Below are 24,673 nucleotides of genomic sequence, written 5' to 3'. Positions count from 1 at the left end.
TCTCTGGTCAGTTTCTTTTGCTGCTCAAGCCTGAAATTTTATGGTGCTGCAGTGATTCTCTGTACCTGCAGTTTCTTCTGGATGTTTGCTCTATAGGTGCCACTGCTGGGCACCTTTTCAGCCTGAAAAGTACATGGTTCTACTCAGTTTGGTCTGCCAATTCTGGCAATATATAGCCATTTCAGATTTTTGAGGCTCTATTTTCAAAGACATGGACACACACATACGAGAATCAGCCACTTCTTGTATGTATGTGTATGTATCTTTGAAGACTGCTCCTCTAAAATTAAAAAAAAGGGAAACTATTGCCAAAATCGGCAGGACAAACTGAATACAACCATGTACTGACACTTTTTTAAGCTGTGCTGTCCAAACAAAAAATTTGGAGGCGAATTTTTTTAAAGACCTTCCCAGGACATCTTATTTGTGCTGTGTGCATCGTCGGTTGTTCTTAGTACATTTTAAGCACTGTCAGAAACATTCTCTATTACAAAGCCATTACTTTCAGATCCAGTTTTTTAAAATGTAAATTTATTTGTAAAATGTATGTGTTACAGGGCAACCAAAAGGGGTAGTAGATGAGGGGAGCCAGGGTAGACAACTAAAGTGCCTCGGGAAAACAGCAGCCACATACCTGTTCTCACAACATGCCATATCCAATGAGATATGGCCCTCAACTTTATACCTGTTTCTATTAGCTGCAACTTATTCAGCAAAAAATGTGTTCAGGATATACTGGATTCCATAGCACCTTTTTAATAAAGACTGTTATGTCTAATTGCTGGCATTCCAATTTACAGTACACACCTCTTGAACATATGCTTTGGGTGTGTCCAGTTGTTCCATCTTTTGAGGAAGAAGTAATTACTTGTATCAATTTTGTATTCATTTACCTTTGAGGGTATCCTAATTTTATGTACTAATATTTATGTACTAATATTTTCCTGTCTCCTAGAGGCTAATTAATGGTCAACAAAAATGACCATGCCCCTACTGTTGCTAAAAGACTTATATTACAACTCTGGAGAGATAAATGCCCGCTTCCTATAGCCCAGTGGATTGAAGACTTACAATCTTATCAATATTTGAACATACGGCATATAGATGACAATTATGAATGGACATATTTTTAGATATTTGGGAACTTTAATAGATGCTTGTGTGTAGACTTGCAGCCACTGTTATAGTTTCCTTTTTTAAGGGTTTGTAATTGTTTTTTAAAAAATAAGAAATGTTGGGTATGTTCATAAGAATGCAGTGGACCCCAAATCTGGTGTGTGAAGAGGGGTTCAGGAAGCATCTTTCTCTGGGGACTCTCAGCAGTCCTTTCCATGGGGTTTGTCCTCAAAGAGAAGAATTCTTTATTCAGTGCACAGTCCTAACATTCAGTCCTCACTTCTGTCCTCACAGTGCTATATTTAGCTAGGATTTACAAAAGCACTACAGACACTAAAATATAACTTGCCCATGTTTTTTTTTAAACCCTTGTGTAGGTTGTCTTAATAACTGCTTTGCTCTGTACTTAAGCATGACTCCAATTTTTGGCTTACACTATAGTACACAAATCTCCTAAAATAAAAATGCTCTAAGATATCCCAAGAAGTCCTTGCAAGCTTTAAAAAGGGATATGTGCATGATGGTGAGGTCTTTCTTCAATGGAGACAAACAGTGCAGCTGAGGCAGAAAGGAATTACGGTCAGCAGATAATTAGGTTTCTTAAATAGGTGTCAAGACAACACTCCTGTGAAACTAGCATCTGCAAAACTTTGTTAGAAGTTCCAGTATTTTTTTTAATTGGAGAGGATTTTTTTTAAAAAAAATCTGGAAGCTGAAATAGCTAAGGCATCTGCTTGGGCAACATTGTGAAATGTTTATGCCCTGAATTGCTGATAAAATGTGTTTGGCTAACAGAGGCTCATAGAGACTTCGCAAGCGGCAAGAGCTATAAATTAAATTGTCACTGGTTGTCTTTCCAAGTCCTGGTTGGAGGTGAAACTTAAGATGGCATTTGATGTGCTTCCCCAACCCCCACTTTAAGAAGACTGAAGGACTTAGAAATGGGTCCTGACAGCAACTTTTGTTACAATAAATAAGAGAGATTGGAAAAGTGTAGTCATGCTTGGGATGTCTCTGTAGCGGAACAGCAACAAACAGAAGCAGAAAAAAAAGCAAACTTCTTTCAGAGTTTTTTGTTTTGTTAATCTGTCCTGATGGAAGGAGAGGCAGCAGGGAGCTCAATGCCAGCCAGCAAAACAGCAGCCAGCAAAATTGTCCGGATAGCCCTTGGTGTGTTTGTGAGTAGCACAGTTGTGCTTGGCATTGCACTTTTCCTGGGTAAGTTTCAAGATTTGTGGCTAGCATAAATGCAGCTTTTATGGGCTGTTCAAAAGCTTCAGTGGAATTGCTGCTTATATTAGGTTTGCTACGCTGATCACATTCTGTTTTCTCCTCAACTGGAATTGTTAATGAAATTTTGTTGTTGGAGGATCCTGCTTCTATGCAAAGTACAACATTAGATGGGTTAGAGTCCTGTGGTTCCCATCCTATTATTTTAGGATTCTGAGAAGATTAATTTATCTGTTCTTATTCTGGAGAATGCCATAGCTATATATCACCAGAGTGCTGATTATTTATTTAAAACTTGTTGATTATTTATTTAAAATATTTATATCCAGCACTCTGCCTAAGGTTGTTGTTAGAATGAAAATTCTGAATAACAGTTTCTAATGTCCCCTCTGTGACAACTATAGATTTGTAATGCATCCATTTTGTTGACATGGTTTTCAGTGTAAGTGTGACGGACAAAAAGTCTCTACAGGTGGTTTGGAAGGGGCATACAAACAATTCTTAATAGTTAAACAATTGCTAAATGAAAAGGGTATATAAGATATCATAAAACCTAAATGGCTAAAAAAGAGATGTTTCTTCCCTTATAGTTGGATGCTTTTATACATAGATAATGCTGAAATACAATATGGAATTTCCAGTAACCATTTATCAAATTATGTACTTCAATATATATATTTACATTATGGGGCAATAGGCCACTTGTAAAAACAAAAGGAGTATAATAAAATATTGTTGTGATGATGTCAATATCATTTCTCGTACACAAGCTATCTTGGAACTGAATTGTGAATGGTGAGAATGGGGTTGGAATCACTACTATATATGATTCTCAACATCTTTACTAGACCACAGTTTGTAGGATTCTTTGGGTGAATACAAGGTAATTACATTGGTATAAAATCTAGTTGAAATGCAGGTAGTCCTGACACCAGTCTACATAACAGGACTTGGTGGTGTTTTGCCAAATACAGATGAAGCTAAACTTATTAACCTTAAGGGGGTGCGGGGGGGGGGACACACATCATTCTTGTGTGTTCACAAAAGCTAAATCAGCTGTCAGTCCAGGTGCTTTTGCCAAATACTTGAACACCTTTAACAAACTGTATAGATTATACTCTGGGTACCGTTATATGCATTCCATATTAAAATATCAAATTAATTCTAAGGCTGAAGGTTTATGCATAAAAAGTAGTGAGCTCATAGTTGGATTTTACAGGAGTTTATAGTTTTTCATTTTGTTATAATTTACAACAAGTGGAGTAGGCAATAAAGGTAAAATAAAGTTCTGAAGATTAATGCTAGCCAGTAGGGGTATAGAAGCAGAAGAGGGGAAGTAGGTAAGTAACACTTTGAGTAGATCTATTTTTGGTTTCTGAGTTTCCACTAGCCACTGTGTCAGATTTCTAAGGTTATTCCACAGCCTTGAGGAACAGAATCTTGTTTCAAGACAAATCAAAACAAAGCTTTAATTTTTTTAAAATGGCAAACTAAACTTGACTTGATTACACAGAAGTCCAGTGAGTCATTTAATCACTAGCAGTAAAGCCCATTGTATGAACAAATATCACAGGTCCTAGAAAACTGTTGGTAGGTTAATGGTACTCATCAACCCCTCCTGCCTTTCCTGCCCACTTGGCTCTGCAATTTACCACAGGTTACCTAGCCTATTAAATGGGAAAAAAACCTTACTTACAAATGCCCTCTCCCCCCACAGGCTGACTTCCCTAACTTTGCAAACAGGTTCTCCATTCTCACCCCCCACCCCCACAGACATGCTTCCCTAACTCTTTGTTTCTCAGAATTTTCTAACTTTGCAAATGGGCTCTCCTTTCTCAGATCCACTCCCAGACAGGCTTCCCAAACTTTACAAACTGGCTCTCCTTTCTCAGACCTCTTCCCAGACAGACTCCCCTAATTTTGCAAGTGGACTCTCATTTCTCAGATCCCTCCCCCCCACTTCTGGCTCAGCTGCAGCTGAGTTTGTCCTGTGTTCCCAGGCAGGAAGTTCTTTTTTTCATTCATTCATTTGACCTTTATTGGCACAAGAGAGATTATCACAAAATATATGCACGTGAAGTCATTAAAAATCTCTAAAACTTAGATATTTAAAATAGTTTCCAAATACTTGGCCTCTGCCAAAGTAATTAGCAAGCTACTATCACTTAACAAAAAGTGAGTAACCTGAAAACTAGAGTAGGTGATCTTTGAGTTTAGTAGGATGAATCAGAGACACATGCAGATTGCTATAAAGATGGCACTCCAAAAGGACATGGGATATGGTGTCAGGTAATCCGCATCCACATCGACATAGTCTTTGTTGTTTGGGAATTTGAAGGTATCTCCCAGAGGTGACAGCTGGGAAGTTCTTAAAGTTCACCACCGGGACCTAATCCTGGTATGGAGATGCACACTGTGGGGAGAGGAGGGAAGTATGGCTTCATCCTGCACTTCTCCCCTTTTTCAAGGCTTGCTGCTGCCATGGAAAGAAAAACTGTGGAGGGAGGACTATGGCTTCCTACAGCATGGGCTGCTGGGAAGTGTAGCTAAAATCTGCACTCTCCCAGATGGTCGAAGACTATACTTGCCATGGGCCCTCGCTTTTTCTGATTCATTGTTGGGAACACGCTGTTCAGTTATAGTATGATAAGGCAGAACTTGCTTCTGCAGATGCATAGAAGTGTACATCCATGGGTATGGGATGGGAGAGTGTAACAAAGAGAGTATAACAAAAAGAGAGGCTGTATAAAAATGATCCAATTAAAAAAAGAAATCCATGTACTGGTAGGTGTTAGTGAGAAACTTCCAAGCAACAACAGTGAAACAGAATAAACACCAAATCTAATGCAAAATGAAACAAGATAGTGAACTTCTCTTCCTCTTCCCCCCTTACTTTTCATTTGTTCTACAATCTCATACCCTACATTAGATAAAATGTTAATCCTGCTTCACTGTTATCGCTTGGAAGTGTTTCACCTAGTCACTGTGAATGGGTTTCTCTTTTGGTTTGGATTTTATTAATTCCTCACAATCCTAATAAGTATTTAACCAAGGCTTCAAGTGCATCCATCTAAGCATTTGACTTAGTAAGCTCTCTCATTCATGAAAATTCAAGGTGAAATGAAATGTGTTAGTATTAAAGGTGCTACTGAACTGTATGTATTCTTTTGCTGCTGCATACTAACACAGTTGTCCCTATGGAATTATTTAACTACATGCACACCTATATAGCAAAGTGTGTACTACTTCCCATTTTCCTGCTAAGATTTACCCTCCTTGTGGAATGTCAGATATTCACTTACCTTTTTAAATATGCATTTGGAAAGGTGTATATGCCCTTACAACACACATCTGCTGAAAACTACAGCCTCTGAAGACCATTCTTCATTTTAAGAAACAGTTGCTGTCTTGTTAATGTATCTCATTCTTAAAAACAGAAGTTGAACAGCGATATTTTTTAAAAAAAATCTGTAAGGAATAAAACATTAGAAAGGACACTGTGTATGTTAAAAGCCTGCCATTACTTTTCTTTTTTTAAAAAAAAACAACAACCCTGTTTATCCTTGGCTACTACATACTTGGAAAAATAGATCTTTCAGCAGTTCCAGAAGTTAGTCAGACCTAAGTCACTATGAGAGCTGTTTCATAAGTTGGCAGTTACATCTCAGGCATACAATAAGCAAATGTATTGTCTACAATGCCAGAGTAATTAATATAGGACAGCTTCTACACTGTATCATGAGGATTCAGGACCACTCTCCTTTCCTTCTCCCCTAGCCTCCTCCCTTTCCCTCAGCCATAAAGTTCCCTACCCCCAGCCCCTTGCCTTCCCCCCAGCCACAATGTTTCCTTCCTTTTTCCCAGTTCCCCTCCTTCCCTGAGCCACAACATTCTGTACCTTTCCTTGACCCCCTCCATCCCAGACATAATGTTCCCTGCCTTCCCACAGACCCTCCCTTCCCCCAGTTACAATGTCCCCTGCCTTTCATGGCAAAAGATGAACATGGACTTTTCAGGCCAATGAGATTAGTAGGAGTACAAAACGGTCATGAAGCAACCGGTCTAATGCCTGTTTGTGTTGACTTTGAGGCTTCAGCAACAACTAGAAACTTTGCTAGGAATTTAATGCAATGTTATTTACCAGCTGATGTTACTTTCCTGCTGTGTAAAAGAACAAACACTATTTTTTGTTTCTTTTCCTTTTTCAGCTTGCCAAGGCCTTCTAAAATTTCATCCTAAGCAACAGATTTGCTTGACACCTGAATGCATTGAAGCAGGTAAGTGATGTATTTCCTTCCTGCAATTCACCAAAGGTTCATTGGTATGAAGAAATATGCAGTGCAGGTGATCCTGTAGTCTAATGATTGATTCTCCTCAATAAGTCTTAAAACTCTCAACAGAGTATATTACTTTGAACATCAAAATGCAGCCTATTCATGATAAACCTGAGATGCACCTGAGATGATAAACCTGAGATGTTGTTAATTTTTTACCCCAAGTCATGACTGATAAGATTGATGGAGGTGTATCTTAGAGGAAGAAGGCTTACGTAAGTGCAGGTAGTTTCAGGCCCCTGGGCTCAGGCTGCTTACTTGTCAGGAGCTTGTCAGGTTGCTCCTCTTCTGGGCAGCTGACCTGGGTCTGTAGAAGAAGGCAAGAAGCCTATCAACTGAAAACCTGGGAAAGGAGCAATGCTGAGTAAAGGTGCAGATGAGAGCTGAAGCTTATATAATATATGATTATTCTTGTATTATGTCTATTGTAGGGTAGCCAGATTCCCCGCTTCCCACATACTGCAGCCACCGGGGATGGGGGGGATGGAAGGGGGCAGGGCTGCCAGATTTAGGTTGGGAAACTCCGGAAGGTCTTAGGGTGGATCTTAGGGAGGACAGGGACCTCAGTGGAGTACAACGCCATAGAGCCCACTCTCCAAAGCAACCATTTTGTCCAAGAGAACTAATCTTCATAGTCTGGAGATGAGGTGTAATTCCAGGGGATCTGCAGGCCTCATCTGGAAGCTGGAATCCCTGGCTTATTACTGTTGCCTGCCTGGAATCCTGACTATGTGTGAAGAATGGCAAGGTATATAAATATACTAAATATAAAGGAATAGATTAAGTTCTAGAGAGTCAGTGTGGTATAATGGTTAAGAGTTATGGACTCTAATCTCCATGTTGCTGGCAAATAATGACATCACTTCCAGTTGATGCAGTTTTCTCCCAGTAAGGGGAGTGAGGGAGGGGAGGGAGGGAGGGGTGGCATGCAAGGGACGGGGAGGGAGGGGTGGCATGCAAGTGAAGGGGAGTGAGGGAATGAAGGGGAGGTAGGGAGAGGGTAGCATGCAAGGGAGGGGGAGGGGGCCCAGCATCTGGACATGGCCCACCCATCTAGTGTAGGGAGGGGGAGGGGAGAGAGGGGAAGGTGTGGCATGCAAGGGAAGGGGAGTGAGGGGAGTGAGTGATGGGTGGCATGCAAGACAATAAATCTCCCTTCATATCACCCTTCCCCATTTCACAGACACAAAAAAGACAATAAATTAGGCACCCACAACATCCATCTTGTGAGTGTGCCACAATCAGGAAGTTGGACTTGTCAAAGCCGCATGCAGAGCAGATAATGGAAGAAAGTGAAGGATGGGTTTATATTTTATAGCTGGCTGCAACACTAATGAAAGCAAGGAGAGAAAGACAGACAGTAGTATCAAAACAGTCTCCTTACAGGAGAGAAAGGGGGGGATATAAATCCAACTCTTCTTCATCATTGTAGTTGGATGAAAGGATGTCAAGATTGTGGAAGTGATCAGTATGCTTTGGGACTTGAGGGGGCAAGGGGAAGAAGCTGGATTAGCCCAGGGACGTATGGAGCCATCAAGACAATTTTCTTGAGAGAGGAAGGAACACTATTGTATCTGAAAAAAACTGAGAAGGAGCCAGGGAGAGGGATTTATAGACAGTATGATGGAACAATTAATCACCAAGAGTTCAGAGGACCTTTGAATGTCTTTTGCATAATCACACATAAAGTTTTGTGATGAGAAGATATTTTATGAAATCATGTGACTCTTTTCAGCTGCATCCATCATGAGCAAGTTAAACACATCAGTGGATCCCTGTGATAACTTTTTCCGGTTTGCATGTGAAGGATGGATACAGAACAATCCCATTCCTGAAGATTCCTCAAGTTATGGAATTTATCCTTGGCTGAGGCACAATGTAGACCTCAAATTAAAAGGTAAGTACCTTTTACTGAAAACCCCAAGAGTCTATAGCACTAGGGGGAATGGGCTGCCATTCACACATAGTTGATAATACTATAGCAATCATTCATGCCTGGATTTTCCTGTTTTGGACAAGATACGATGGACTGTTATGCAACGGTGCAGCCACTAGAATTGCCATTGGTAGGAACATAATTTGAGGGAAATCAAAATAAGAGAACTGGTGGAATGCTCTGTCAAAGGAGATCAGGGTCCTGTGGGACTTGTAACAGGTCTGCAGGGCCTCTAAGGTAGAGCTATTGTGCCAGGCCTGTGGTTGATGGCAACAAGCTTATTTCCAACAGAGCTGGCCTCCCTGCTACCTGTTCCCTGTGCTACAGTGGAGTAGCACCAAGGGCATTGGGGGGTGCACACAATGCACCACGTGCGCACCAATGCGGGGGCGTGGCCAGAGTGTTCCAGGGGTGTTCCAGGGGTGTTCCGGGTGGGGTTCGCAGGGGGCACTAAATTATTTAGGGTGGTTAAAAGAAAAATGTATTATGAAGAGCTCCAAAATTACCTCTCCAGACTGGAGGAATGGACATTAAAATGGCCAATGAGATTTAATGTAAATAAGTATAAAGTGGTGCATAATGGGACAAAGAGTCTCTGCTTCATATATACACTGATGGGATTTGAGCTGGCAGTGACAGATCAAGAAAGAAACCTTTGGGATGGGAGTGGATGACTCACTGAAAAAGTTGACCCAGTAGGTGACTGCAGTGCAAAATGTAAATTCCATGCTAGTCTAAATTACAGAAGGACCAGAGAGTGACACGATCAAATTGTTCATATAAACATCTATGGTGAGATTACACATGGAACACTGGATGCAGTTCTGGTTACCACACCTAGAAAAGCATAGGGCTGTTTGGTGTAAAAAAAATCAAATAATGGGAGACATCACAGAGGTCTATAATCTTATACATGGTGCACAGGGAGAAGCTTTTCTTTATCTCTCCCCCCCTTTACTCCATCCCCAACCTTGCTGCTGTACCCACACACCCCTCCTAAGTGCTATACTTGCTTCCCCTCCAATCTTTGGTGCTTTGCACATGCACAGCTCTCCCAACACAATAGAGAATGGATTGGCCTCCTTTTGTGTCTACAACGAGGCCAATTCTTTTTCTGGTTACAGTGGGGCCCCTGGCTCAGAGGAAAACTGGAGCATGGGTGACAGAAGTGATACCAGGAGCCAAGGTGGCAATGGAGAGAGCAGTGCTGGACCTAGGGGCTGTGTTGGTAATGGTGGGTGCAGCTGCAGTGACAGCAGTACTGAGCCTCAGTGGCAATGCCTGGAGCCACAGCAGTGACAGGAAGAGCAGCACAAGGCTCAGGGGCATTATAGTTAAAGCCAGGTAACCAGAGGTGTCACCCATGTCCCTGGGAGCACACCTTTTGTTCATAGGGGGGCGCCAAGCACCTCCCCACATAACCAAAAGGCATGAACCCCATCTGCACACTACCAAGCTCTGCCCCCGCCTCCCTGCAGGTCAGCAGGGCCTGGGGAGGGCAAAAGCTGGCCAGCAGGGAGGCAGTGGCTGGGCTTGGCGGATGCCTGCAGCGCCCACCTGAGCCACCCACCGCCACTGAGCCCTGCCCCCTTGGCCTCCGTGCAGGTTGGCTTTCACCCTCCCCAGGCCCTCTGGCCTCCATGCATCCCCAAGAATGGGGGGGGGGCACGAGGGGGCACCCAGAGAAGGGGTTGTCTCTGGGCGCCGTACACCTCTGCAAGAAACATTGTGATGGCTGGTTATGTGGCTACAGCACTCCACCCTCATATCAGTTCTTGAGATCTCCTGTAATGGCTACTGATCTCTAGACAACAGAAATCAGTTCTCTGGAGAAAGTGGCTGAATTGGAGGGTGGACTGTATGCCATTATACCTTGTGGAAATCCCACCCTTCCCCAAACCTCACCCTTCCCAGGCTCCACCTACAAATCTCTAGGAATTTTCCAATCTAGAGTTGGAGGACATAATTATGACCAGATGATTGGGAAATTTTTACTTTTAATGAACTTTGTTCACAACAGATGTACGATGTTTTAAACTGTTGGTTCTATTCCAAGGAGCTTGTAAGCCTTATTGTGAAATATCTCTTCAATTAAAAAAAAATAATTGTAAAGGACAACATAATTTGGTCATGAAGCCATTTTTTAAAGTTGTTTATACTTTTTAGTGAATAAAACATATGAAGTAAAGTTTAGCAATGCAAAATCAAAGATTGCCATGATTATTTCCAGATGTTGTGATCATATCCTGGTGGAAACTTTACCAGTAGATTTACCCATTCTTTTATCTGCAGGTAAGCACTGAAATCTTTAGCATCTGGCAGTGCCGCCTATATTTTAAGCACTAATTGTTCCTTCATTTTTTTCACATACAACTGTACTGTTTAAATACCGCATACATTTACAAAGAGGATGATAAGAGAGATGGGTATAGTCCATACTTTTTTTCTGGCACTGCATTAAAATACAGAAGTGATATGGCTTATGCCAAGATTTTTTTAAGCATTTAAAAATCCTTTTAGTATACCCTAGAGGAGCTCTTATTTTATGCTCACCATGTGATGTCACCTGTACCTTTTCCGGATCTCTTTCCATAATGTTATGCTTTAACCACTTGACTAGATTACAACTATGCATGAGGTAGGTACTGCCTATAGAAGCCCTTTCAGTTCCCAGCAAAGTGTGGCATGGGTTTGGAAATATCTATACATACAATCAAAGTTCTTAGGAGCTACCACTGATGTTTTGGCCTGAATGCCATCACATGTTCATGCCAGATTGGTTTTCCTCAGGAGTAGGGCCATTGTAGCAGTTGCCCCAACATCATGCAGGCCTAAGTAGCCATATTACTTGGAAACAGATAAAGCACATTTAATGTAAGAAGTATTATGATCGGTCTTAATTATGCCTTTTAATTTGATAGATTCTACACAAATCATGAAACACTGCAGTTTTTATGAGTTATTAATATTTATTGCTTTCAGTGTGAATGGGTCTACTGTTGGGTTTTTTGTATGCCACATAAAGTATTTCCATACCAAAGGGGCGCACAAATTTAGCTAACGTGAAATCCACCTCCCACATCTAGGATTGCCTGTTTCAGGCTAGGAAATACCTAGAGATTTTGGGGGGGGAGCTTGAGGAATGCAAGGCTCAGGGAGGGATGGGTATAAAACCGTATGGTCTACCTTCCAAAGCAGCCATTTTCTCGAGGTGAACTGATCTCTGTCACATGGAGATCTGTTATAATACAAAAAAATCCCCAGCTACTGCCTGGAGGTTGGCAATCTTACCCCCATCAGTTTTACCTGTCATTGGTGGTATGGAATGTGAAGAAGGAAAGTAGTGTTTTGGTAATGTGAAAATTGGTGCTAAAGGTAACTTTGAACTTTAAAGTCCTAAATGGTATTTACCTTTACTTACTTATCCTTAAAGCCCTAAGTCAAGGTGTCAAATTAATTCGTTACTGTGACTTGGTTGGCCCCAAGGTGAGGGTTGGCTGCCTTGACTGTTGAGCCTGCAGTGGACTTGCCAGCCCAGCTCAGCATTGGTGTTTGTGAGTATGTGTGACCACCTTGGCTGTCAAGCCCACAGTGCACTTGTGAGCCCCAAATATCACTGGGAAAATGTGGTTGCCTCAGCTGGAGAGCCTGCAGCAGCTTCATAAATCCAGATTAGCATTGGGGTGGGTGGGGGTGGCTCCTTAGCTGGTGAGCCTGCATTAGATTCACCAGCCCAGATTGGCACTGGGGATGTGGCTACCATAGCTGGCTGGGGAGGGGGTGAGTACTGGGGTGGGGGCTGCCTCAGCTAGTGAATCTGCATTAGGAGTGAGATGGTTGGGGCTGGGGGAGGGGGTGGCTTCCTCAGTTGGCAAGCCTGCAGCAGCCTTGCCAGCCCAAATCAACACTGGAGGAGGTGGCTGCCTCAGCTAGCAAGCCCGCAGCAGGCTCGTCCGGCCAGATTGGCATGGGGTGGCTTGCCAGGACAGTTTGGGAGCAAAGTGGGGTAGATGCATCCCTCAAAGACTAACATTGGCCTCGAATGGGCCCTCCCCACTCCCTCTGCCTTTTAGTACAGAACCAAGACTGGAATCTGTAGCTGTTTAGCAAAGGTCATTGAGATAATTTGTTGCTTAAAGCTACAGGCACTCCTTATATCATTTAAAGGGCTTTTAAACGCTGCAGCTTTTTTTTAGATTTCATATTTTTCTGCAAACTTGCACCCTTTTCAGATTTGTAGAAAGATCTGTCTTGCCTGTTCACATCTCCAGCCATCAGATCCTCAGATCTGGTATCCTCAGATTTGACAATTGGGCTATTAGTATATTGATAGCCAGATTGAATGTGCTATGATAGGTACATATGAAGCCTGGTTAAGCAAAAACTTTGGTCTACCATAGGAAGGTGACTCAAACAAGAATGTAGAAATTATCAACAAACATTTATGAAACAAAAGTCAGGTTTCCAGTTGTGACTATAGACTGTCTCAGAGTAGCACTTATGGTGATGTTTTTGGATGATTTCAGTGTTTACATAGTGGCCTGGCTGAAATAAATTTATGGAATTTGACTGTGGGAAAGAGGTGCTTAGGGAAAGTACTGGGATCAGACAAGATACACGAAGTGGTAAACTGACATGTCAGCTTGACTTTCTATGTGTTCAAAGGAAAAGAAAATATTTTTGTTCCTTCCATTTGTACAACAAAGGAAACCAATATTCTCATTCTTGGGCTGTAGCCATAGTTACTCACTAGGTGGGGCTGCAAAATTTCAGCTAATTTGTGGGCAGGAGGGGTAGCAAGTGATGAAATGGCTGGACAGTGAAGTCTCTGAATAACTTTTCTGGAGAGAATTCAGTTCATAGACAGAAAAATTTGGCTGGTCTGTTTAAATTCCCCCTTGGACCGTTTTAGCACTTTGTTCGCAGCCCTACTAGCAAAAGGAGGGGGGGCACCCGGAGACAATTTGCTTCGGACATGTAATGGGAGGGGTTGAACCTATTGAAACCCCCTCTTACCTATGTCCTTGGACACAGGAAGTTACATTATTAGACACATACACATAAGTTTTAAATTTCTAGTTTTTGAATAACAGGAGGAATAGAAGAAACAGGCAGTGAGCCTGTGAGTTGTGTTTTCGGATAAAACCAGAAAGCAAATCAGCAGGATGCAAGAAGGAAGTAAACATATTCCTTTCTGTGCTCACTTGCTACTACTTTTGGGTACTTTGACACTGTACATTACAACAGAATAAATTCCTTATGTTCATAGAAATTGACTTGAGGGTCTTGGGCTGGTCACTCTCTCTCAGCTTGACTGACTTTACAGGGTTGTTGTAAAAATAAACTGGAAAGAATTGACCGGGCAGGCCTTGAGATTCTTGAAGGAAGAGTGAGATAAAAATTAACACAGTAGAAAATAGCACAGGGTACATGTTTTTGTTGAAAATGGTTATTTACTATTTTTGAGAGAGAGGGTAGGAAAGAGGTTAAATACAAATGGATTCCTTTTCTTTGTTACATTTCTCTGACTCTGTGCCTGATCTTTTTATGGCATTTGAGAACATATATTATCCCAATATTTAAGTACAAGTGTTATTTCTTTGTGAGTAATGCAAATACTTAATAATAACTAAATCAGTTGTTATAATCTAGCTGCACTTTGACCAGAAGGCAAGTACTTAATTTCCCCTCATCTCCAATCTGTGGAACAAATGATATTCAACTGTTTTCCATATGGCTATTCAGGAAGCAATAAATTTGCGCTTGCATTTCTAAATCTCAATGTTTATAGGAGGTTATTTAAAATGTAATGCTTCTGCAAATGTGCATTGTAAGACTTTTCGGTAAGGTTATAGTGGAGGAAGGTTTTTATGTTTCCACTGATCCTTAGCCTAATGAAACAGCATTTCCAGACTGAGTTTTTTAAAAAGTAATTCACTTTTTAATGAAGTTTTCTCTTTACTCAGCTAGTCCCAAAGATAATGTTTCACTTTTAAATAAAGTTTTTTAATCACTCAGCAAGCCTCATGTTTTGTTTTGCTAACCCTAAAAATAGGTTTGCCAAGCCTGATGGTGGGGGGCGGGCAGGGCCTTAGGGTGATTGGCATAATGTTACCTGTGGGAAAACCCGAAAGTGGCATTATATCTCTTTAGGAGTTGGTCAAAACTCTAGAGTTTCCAATGATTCTTCCTAAAGAGGATTTATTTTATTTTTTTCTCCCACTACTGCTCTGAACTGGGTATAGGGATGCCTGACTTCCAAAGCGGGGCTAGTAACTGTACCGAAGGACTCCGTAGAAATATAAGCAAACTCTCACTAAATGATAGAAAACAGGACCTAATGAACATCAGTATGGTTAAAATCCTAAGTAATATAGTCCTTTACATCATGATAATCATGGCAACACAGAAGAATTTTTTTTCCTGGGAAATGCTCAGACCTTTGTGAGTCTCCAGAAAGAGGAATCTGTACAACTCTGGTGTGAGCACAATTTGCTCTTTTTTTGCCTTTCTTATTCCTGTTGTTGATTCATAATAGTTCTACCACAAAACTAACATGTACTTTGAAATGGGAAAACATTCCGCTTTCTCCATAATGGCCCACAAGAGTGAACTAGTGAAATATCTTGCTTTAATGCTAGTGTTTTGATGCAGTTTCACCCTCCACTGCAATTAACGGGGCAACTTTTGCACAATGAAGATCTTGTTCACATATATAGTGGAAGAATGTGACAGAGGCTCAAGGTGGTAGAATATACTGCCTTCTCCATTAGTGGAAGACTCATGGAAAATACCTTTTGGAATACTTCCCTATGCTTGAAAACTTCCTGCAAACAGAAAATTAGCAAAGATACAAAGGACAACTATCTTCTGCGCTAATTTTCTGTTTGCTGGAAAATTTTCATAGGAAAGGACATGCAGATCTAAAAACTGCACTGGCTACAGTTCCAAGTAATGAGTACAATCTGCCACCATAAGACTTTAGAACCTCATTTCCACCAAATTCTCCTATATATATGAACAATCTCCATGGAGACCTATGATATGTAGCTTAGCAATCTTCAAACTGAATTGATGTGCACATTACAGCTTACTTTTGTTTGGTGGTACAGCCACCTTAAGCTCAGCTTTCTGATTCCTGTGAAGTTTAGACATTGGCTGGTAGCAGGTATGCCATTTGCCTACTCAAAGTGGCATGTTTGGGTTTTGCCCAGATGTCAGAACAGCAGCTGACATCCTGGAAAGTCTGTGGTAATATTTTCAATCTAGAGTGTTGGCTGATGTACTAATCTGGATGAGATGTTGATATGTTGTATATTGTCATGTCTGCCCCTTGCCTCTCTCCAAAACAACCAGGGATGCAAGGTCTTGGCGTCCTTAGCTGAGAAAAATAGTACAGAATATGCAAGGGTGGTCTCCCTGCATGATTCTAAAAGGGGATCACCTTAAAGTGCTCTGGTGACCCTGGCAAGACAGCTTTCAGTCCTAAAACTAGTTCTCTTTCATTTGTTACCTCCAACAGGTGGGTTGGGGAGGGTTTGCTATGAGCTGTACCCATTTCCCTGGTCTATGCTTTGCCAAACCCTGAGGCACCTGTAATCAATAATGATGTGACCTGATTTCCCCTAGGTCATTATGTCTGTGTTGGAAATAGTGTGGGACACTCCTGATCTGGTTTTGAATCTGTCCCTTACTTGGACTAGTATCCAAATTTATTTTATTTTGGCTGTTGTGGGTTTTCCGGGCTGTGTGGCCATGGTCTAATAGTTTTTGGTCCTAACGTTTTGCTTGCATCTATGCCAGCCATAGAAACGTTAGGAAGAAAACGTGAGGTGAAATGTTAGGAAGAAAACTACCATTCCATGGCCACACAGACTGGAAAACCCACAACAGGTGTGAAAACCTTCAACAATACATTATTTTATTTTATTCAGTTTATTTTATTTATACCCCGCCCTCCCTAACATATCTCAGGCTCAGGGCAGCTACCACCCATGAATACTCTGTGTTCTAAATAATATCTCTATTTCCTCTAATGGGCAAGAGAAAAGTTAGTATTGCATAGTGAAAATGGTACACTGACATTCATTTAAGCATGTTTTCCTTACAATAGGTGCATGTGTAAACCTACCTCAAGGTTGGTACTGCATTCTCAGAATTGCATCTGCTATTCAAGATGGTTAAGTGTAAGCTATCTCAGATTGGCTCTGGGATGTTCTGTGTGCAAAAGAGCCCTATCCCTTTGACTCCAGTTTATCCAACTGCTGGGGCTGTGAGCCCAGCACAGGTACATGATGGGAAACTCCGGAGGAGTGGGAACTTTCCGAATAAGTGGCATGCTGATGCTGCAACATCCTCCCTGGCACAAACTGGAAGTAATGCCAACACATAAGCATGATTAAACAGGATTCACCAAAAATTCTATGGATCAACTGTTAAATTTTCTACTTACAAAAGCATACTAGACTAGATGGCGAAGAAGTCAGGAAACTGTAGGATTTAAATGTTAGTCTGATGAGCTGTTGTTGAAATTACTATGTGGGAAACCAGGGATGAGTAAATGAGATCATTTTGGTTCTTGAGAGAGGTATTTATGGCTATGCAGCAACTGAGCCACAAGATTGCTGTGGTGTCCTTTGGTCAGGAGAGAGTCACCAACTTTGTCTTCTGAGAGTTCATGTCACTGGATCAGGCAGACAGTTTTATTTGGCTCTGTGGTTGTATGCATTATAAATATTTATGGAGGGTTCTTGTTTCTGCTTTTGAGTTCCAAAATGTACAAACTTTGTACAAACAGTTTACAAAGCACATTCATATTTGTCCCATAGTTGGTTCTGTATTGTATCATTCCAACAATTATCCTGATTTTAAAATGCTGCTGGACAAAATAAAATTATTGATTTCTCTAATTTTCCCCATAGTACTTTGATGCATCACAAGAAAGCTACCAATTTTCAGCCAGTTTTTTCATGGAACAATAAACTATTTTTGTCAGTATTGTCCATCTGTCTCAATTGAGACTAAGCAAAAAAACAAACAATGCTCCCCTCGCCCCTTAACAGTGTACATTTGAATAATATCTGCCATACATATGAGAGACCAATCTATCGATCTGTTGATCAGTGTGCTTAGAGAAGCAGGAAGGAGCCGACAGCATGAAGGGGGGGGGGAGTGAGGGGGAAGGCATGCAAAGTGCTACAAGGGATTGGGAAGGCTGGCAATGGGTGGAGAGAACCTCCAATTTTGCGGGTTTTGAGATTAGGGAAATATCACAGAGCAAACCTGCTTTAGGACCGGGAACCATGCAGAACTGTTATACGGAACAGGGCATGTCTCTTGCTCAACTCAGGATATTTTGACTGTGCAGAAATAGCCATTGTTAATTCCTAGGATGGTTGGGCAGTGGATTATCAAGAAAGGCTCAAAGCAAGTCTTCTCTATTGGATCAGACACAACAAGTGGCAGTACCAAGCATCACTACTGGTTTCAGTGCTGCCATCCACCATGTTATCAGTGGTGGTGTTGGTATAACTTCTTGACTTAACTTCCCTGGCCCCACATCCAGTGGAGGGGGCAAGGGAGCCAGGAAGAGAAGGCAGCTTCACACAGACCCAGTTATTAGCTGAGTGATGCCACAATCACAGGCTACGTAGGGCTAGTCCTGGCTGAGAGGTGAAAATTTTTTAGCACAGTGCTGTGGGGGAGCAGAAAAAAACCTACTTCCCCACAGCATTGAACTTGGATTCAACCCATTTGGAAAAGGTCTTTGTTACAAAAAGTACATGAGATGACATTATTTTATTCCATGTTAACAAATCCAGAACAGCTACTGCTTTTGAGTCTAACTTGTAGTAACTACATTGTGTAGGCAGTGACTGTTTATACTAGGCTTTTGTTTGGTTCCCTAGCTAACGATATTTCCTCCATGACTGCTGGTGACTAGCAGATGCTTCCTTAAATGGTGCTATAAAGACTGGGGTTCTGAATGTACACTAGCAACATAGAAACAAGACTGAGGCCCTTTCCACACAGCACAAAAAAGACACATGTGGGATATCTTAAAAAGAGGCAAATACTTTTCACTTCGCACACCCTAAATAAGACTTTGGGGGGACGTCTTGAAAAGAGGCACCTTCTGGTTTACTTCCACATTTGTGACCGTTAAGGTGTCCTTTTGCTGGTTTTAAAAAAGATTACAGATGTGAAGATATGAAGTTATGACTCTCTACAGCCATGGCAAATTTCCTGCTCTCTGGGTGCTCTCTGATTGGATGTTAGCATTGCCCTCAAGTTCATTGGATGAAAGTGTTGCTGACTGTCTCCCTGGCTTCTATTGGTCAGCACAAACACAAAGCAGAAGTGGTTTTTCAAATCAGCTTCCTGCTGCCTTGCGGGGCGAAAATTTCACCAGTTCTCCATGGTTAACAGAGATCTTTGCACTGTTTTGGGAAATGAAGCTGGAAGATCTGTTGCTGGTTTTGTTGCAACTTCTACTTTTGGTGCAGGAAACTCTGCATGTGTGTATGGAGGTCCACCACTGGATGCAGGTCTGGAGACTAGACCTGCTTCAGCCACTGACCCCACCAATGAGTGCAGGTACTAGGCCAATCACCAGAACAAGGAGGGCTCTTGGTGGTGCCAGCAGCCACTGCTCATCCTGGAGAAGCATGAACCATTGGTTCAGCCTGGCAAACGCTTCTAATCAGCCTTGCTACTGGGTATACCCCAGGAGTACTCAGTGGCGGGAAGAGAGCCAGCATGGTGGAGAGAGCCAGTGTGGTGTGGTGGCTGGGTTTAGATGTACTTCAGACTTGAGGACTGGGTTTCTTTCCCCACTCCTCCACAGGACACCTGTTTGCTCATCGTAGCCCTGTCACACATATCCCACAACTCTCTCAGCCCCACCAACTCCAGTTTTCTGATGTAGGAATAGGAAGGGAAAGAGGTTTGAAATCTACTTTGAGTCTCCTTACAGGAGATTGGGTGTGTGTGTAAATCCCAACCCTGCTCTCTCTTTTCCAAGGTGATTCTATGTTCCATGCCAGTATGTCATATGCTTGTGTCATAACTTCTCCTTGGCCAGCTTCAGTTAAGAAGTTCCCTGAAGTCATGCTGCATTTTGTTCTGTGATACCAAGAACAGTATGCCCTGTGAGATGGAGAAGAATGTTTGGGGAATGATTCTGTAATCTCAAACATGAAATCTTTTATTGCACTTTGAACCTTGCTTTTCCCTTAATCCCCTGGTCATGGCTGGCTTTGCAGAGTTGGGATTTCTACAGAGTGTTGGTGTGACGGATGGCTGCTACATCCCAATCAGACATCCAGGTGGTGTATCAGGAGACTACGGCAACAGCAAATATTTCTCCTTGGTCCTGTTCCTGGCCACAGTGGACCATAAAGGATACTTTATTGATGCAGAGATTGGGCATTCTGGTAGAAACCATGATGCCATTGTCTTTAACTAATCAAACCTTCGCAAAGTGATGGAAGTGTGTGTGTGTGTATTCCTGGCAATCCTACACTAACTATAGAAGGTGTCTGTGTTCCTCCTGTCATCCTGGATGCCTTCCTAATCTGTAAGCCATATGCACCACCACACAATGCACAAGAAAGACTTTTCAATTACCAACTAAAATGGGCAAGAAATGTTGTGGAGTTTGCTTTTAGAAGACTGAAGACTTGTCTATTTGCCAAACTCACAATTGCCTGGAAAAATGTCTCTCTCTCTCTCTCTCTCTCTCTCTCACACACACACGCACACGCACACGCACACGCACACGCACACGCACACGCACATGCACAATGACAGCCTGCATTGTCCTTCACAACATCTATGGAGCGATGGGCCACATGGGGTGCCAGAGTTTGAGGAGAATCCAGATCATCACCGGCGCAGTTTGCAGAACTGGAGGAGACAGTTGTAGGAACTCCTCTGAGGTACAATCTTAGGCTGATTTTGCACTTTCAAAATTCCCTGTGGTATGTCAGGGAGTGTACCTGATGTGGGGCTTCTCACCCTGCTCGTAGTTCCCCACAACTCTCCAGCTCTTCCTTCACTCCAGCCAGGATGCTGCGGGAAATCGTGAGAGATTCCCCACAAGCCTGGGGCTTTCCCTTAAGCACAGCTTAAGCACTGGGAGCTCTTCTGGGATCTCTTCCATGCATGTGCAGGCAGCCTCCGTTTCCTGCATTCTGATTGGCCGAATCTTGTCCCATTCCCCCACTCACTTTTAAAAACCTGGTGATTTTCTCGCATGCGCGAGGAGTTTGCTGGCAGGGAAGCCAGTTATTCTGGCGCACACCCGAGAGAATCACCGGCTTCCCACACACACCCCCACGCAAACTGCTCACATGTGCAGGAAAATGACCAGCCAGCTTCCTTCCTGCAAACTGCTTGCATGGAGAATCACTGGTTGGCTCCCCCCCTTTAAACTTCTTGCGAGACAATTGCCGTTTACACTTCTTCAAACTCCTTGTGCATGGGGGGGAGGGCAAAGGTGGGGGGAGCTGATTGATGGGGTGGGCCAGAGTGGTGAGGGTGGGAAAAGTGGGCTCCATTCTTCTGCTGAGGAGTTCTGCACTCTGGCGGAAGCCACTGGTGCAACAAAAGGGCTTATTGAAAGGATCTCAACCTTTGCGGAGTAAAGCTGGTGCCATGGGGCGGTGCTGGGGCAAAAACGTGACAGACATACTGCAGGACCAGAGGCTGTGCAGAAGTCCCAGTTGCATCAGGGCATTCCCCGTGCCCACAGAGGGGCAATTTTGGTGTGCAAAATCAGCCTCAGAGATAACACTCAGGCCGTTTCTGCACAGCCACGCTTTGAGGTGCGTTGGCGTAAATGACGGTCCTGGTAGGGGCGGGGAACGGAAATGGCGCAGCCTGCGCAGAGGCTGCGCCGTCCCTGAATGCCTTACCATCCCTCCGACCTTCTGGCATGTCGCCCAGGCCAGGGGACATGCCCCCTGCCCTGCGCGACAGCTCTGGAGTCACAGGATGGGGTGCGTGTCCCCTGGCCTGGGCGACGCGCTGGAAGGTCGGAGGGATGGTAAGGCGTTTGGGAAAGGAAGGGAAATGGCACCTTCTAGCCACTGCCGTTCACACGACAGTGGTTGGAAGCCGCTGTTTCCGAAAAACCTCACTCAGGAAGTGAGGTTCGGAAACAGTGGCTTCGCGCCGCTCGGGGGTTGCAAGGCCGGGGGTTGCAAGGTCGTGCGAACCCCTCCCCAGGAACGCTGTTTTTAGCGTCCCAGGGACGCTGTATTCCGTCCGTGCAGAAACAGCCCCAGTGTTGAGAAGGGAGAATGGTCAGGGATGCCCTTCACCATTCCTTTACAAAAGTAGGGGCAGATTTTTTTAAAAATGAGTTTTTGAGAAGTTCTTCATGTGAGACAGCACACTTTTGCTGTGTGAAAATGTGCTTTAGAGTTCTCACTTTGGTGTTCTTCACTTGGACTTAGTAATGCAAACCGGTTATTTACATGGTCTTTAAACTCTTCAGCAGTATTGATTAGATTGTATTTTGGCACTAAGAATGTTTTAGTGTTTTCTTCAGCTGTATTCTAATTTTCAGTACCTTCAGTATCTGTCCTAAAAAACAGAAATGCCAGCTTCTTAACTTCCATTTTTCTTATTTTTCTCCTTCCTTTGCAGAGTTCTTTCCAGGCATCAATGTCTGAATAAAAATGTAGACTCTAATTTTAGGGAACTGTGGTTGTTGTATTTTATTTTCAGCAAGAACAGTATATACTTAGCATTTCTCATGTCAGTATTCTGTGACGTATGCCTATTCCTGGAGGTTCCGGGAAAATAGAAATCAGATACTAGAACTATTCTCAAAGAACCCTTCCTGGAATGTACTAGTGTAAAATTACAACTCTGTAATCAAGGTTTGCGTGTTTAAGTCAACTCATGATTTCCTAGGACAAAAAATCACAACTGTGGCTTTGAGGGTTTTTAAAAATGAAGTAGGCCAGCTACTACTGAATAGACAAGAACTAACTGTTCATATGGCTTTACTCTCTAAGACGCTGAGTGGATCAAATGCTCCATATTTATTATTTTTTTACAGGTTTCTAGTAGCTGTCTGTCTTGTTACTTAAATGATGATTATCATGGATGCGATTGGGGCTCAGAAGTGGCCAAATCAGCCCTCTGCTGATTCCTAATGCTGTCTTCCCAGTTATTTTGTGTACATTGGCTATGTCCTACCTTGAATTATAGGTATAATCCAGAAATGCAATTTTTTAAATACATGAAATTAGAGATGTTACCTAGAAGTAATAAACCCCTTCCCTTTAGTGTCAGATAATTTAGGTTTGTTGTGGTGATCCAACACTAATGGAACATATTTTACATTTTCTTCAAGAAAGTACATTTTTTTGTTCCAAAGTGGAATAGATTTGACTACATAACAGACCTGTCCCACCCCAATCACTATTTTGATTTTGATGGAAGAAGGAAAAGAGCAAGTAATATAAACAATGTCAAAACCATACTAACCATATCTTCACCTGTAGGCAGAAACAAGTGGCCAGAAATAGAAAGTATAATTAAAGCTCATATTTACCACAGGTGTATAATTAGGTAGATTTAAATGAGTTTATTTAAAAAGCTGTAGGAGTTCTGGAATTTCATTGTAGGTTGTATTTTGTTTAACAGAAGATGATAGTTACTTTTTGATCTATATAGGCCGTAGTACACTGAACTGCAGAGTTTCCAGTTTTAGCTTAGAAAATTTCTGGAGATTTTGGGATATAGCCTGGAAAGGGGGGAATCTGGGGAAGGGAAGGAATCCAGTGTGTATGTATGTCCTTACAATCTACTCTCCAAAGTTACCATTTCTTCTAAGGGAACCAATCTATGTAGTCTGGAGATAATTCTGGGAGAACTCTGAGCCCCACCTAGAGGATAGTAACACTATCTAAGTGGCTGGGGACATTACATACTAATTCTGTTTAACTGAACCATGAAGACCCCCACCTCCAACTTCAGGAACAATGGTACTAGGACATGAAACAGGGGGAAGTATGGTTATCTTTTCTTTTCTTTGCCTCCACACAGCTCCCCTGATTTGATTCTGGACATTTGTGAATTTGGAATCCTTTAGAGATCAGCAGCGTACGGTATGGGGAACAAAATGGAACAGACAAATATTGAGCTCTGCTACTTTCCCAGTAAAACAGTCCTGTGAAACTGTTTTGGCCTGTTAGGGAAACCCTACATGTATCAAAAGAACGAAAGATTCATATCAGATGAGACTAGAGGTCCATGAAGTCCAGCATTTTTTTCACACAGTGGCCAACCAGCTGTCTCTAATAAGGCCACAAGCAGTGTGACTGCTATGTTCCCTAGGAACTGATACAAAGGGGTATACTACCATCAGTACTGGAAGGAATAGATATCCATCATGACTAATAGTCACTGGTAGTCCCATTTCCATGAATTTGTCAACTGCCATTTTAAAGACTTCCTATGGCCATCACCATATCCTGTGGCAGCAACTTCTATAATTTAGTTATGAACTATGGGAAGAAATATTCCCTTTTCTCTGTCCTGAATCTCCCACTTTTCATTTTTAATGCATGACCATAGTAGAAGGAAATAGTGGAAGAAAAACCTTTTCTTGTCCACTCTCTCCTCACCATCCATATGGCACTGGGAGGCACTGGATCCCATAGAGCATTCTGAAAACCAGTTTGGATCCATGAGAATCTGTGGGCAAGCATAAATTGGTTTTCTGCCTATACAGGGTGGGGCTGGGATATTCATATGGGCCTGTAGGGCATAATAGTCCAACCATTTAATTTTTATCACAGGGACTGGCATGTTTGCCAGTGTAGAGACTGGAATGACATTGCTGGGATGTGATGGCATAAGTCATATTAGAAGATGAGGAGGAGTAGGAATCTGAGATAGCATGGCTGACACTGCTGGACTCAGTGATTGTAGGATCTATATGAGAGCAAAATTGGAACCTTGGTTAGTTTCTGGGTTTGGTACCAGAACCCATGGTACTATTAAGTAGTTTATCATTGCAGGTGAGAAGTTGTTTTAC

At 42.4% G+C, this 24,673-nt stretch overlaps 1 protein-coding gene across 1 annotated transcript in view; it reads left to right on the top strand.

The window, feature by feature from the left end:
* The first annotated feature begins 1,585 nt into the window (after positions 1-1,585).
* Positions 1,586-24,673, top strand: part of PHEX (phosphate regulating endopeptidase homolog X-linked) — a 125,212-nt gene continuing 102,124 nt past the window's right edge. Inside the window, exons 1-3 of the mRNA XM_048494927.1 lie at positions 1,586-2,334; positions 6,555-6,623; positions 8,416-8,577. Coding sequence (XP_048350884.1) covers positions 2,211-2,334; positions 6,555-6,623; positions 8,416-8,577 — 355 coding nt within the window. The 5' untranslated portion in view covers positions 1,586-2,210. The remainder of the gene's footprint in view (positions 2,335-6,554; positions 6,624-8,415; positions 8,578-24,673) is intronic.

This window comes from Sphaerodactylus townsendi, linkage group LG04 (assembly GCF_021028975.2).
Source record: "Sphaerodactylus townsendi isolate TG3544 linkage group LG04, MPM_Stown_v2.3, whole genome shotgun sequence".
NCBI classification, from domain to species: domain Eukaryota; kingdom Metazoa; phylum Chordata; class Lepidosauria; order Squamata; family Sphaerodactylidae; genus Sphaerodactylus; species Sphaerodactylus townsendi.
The sequence above is the reverse complement of the archived record's forward strand: the minus strand, read 5'-3'. Positions and strand labels throughout refer to the sequence as shown.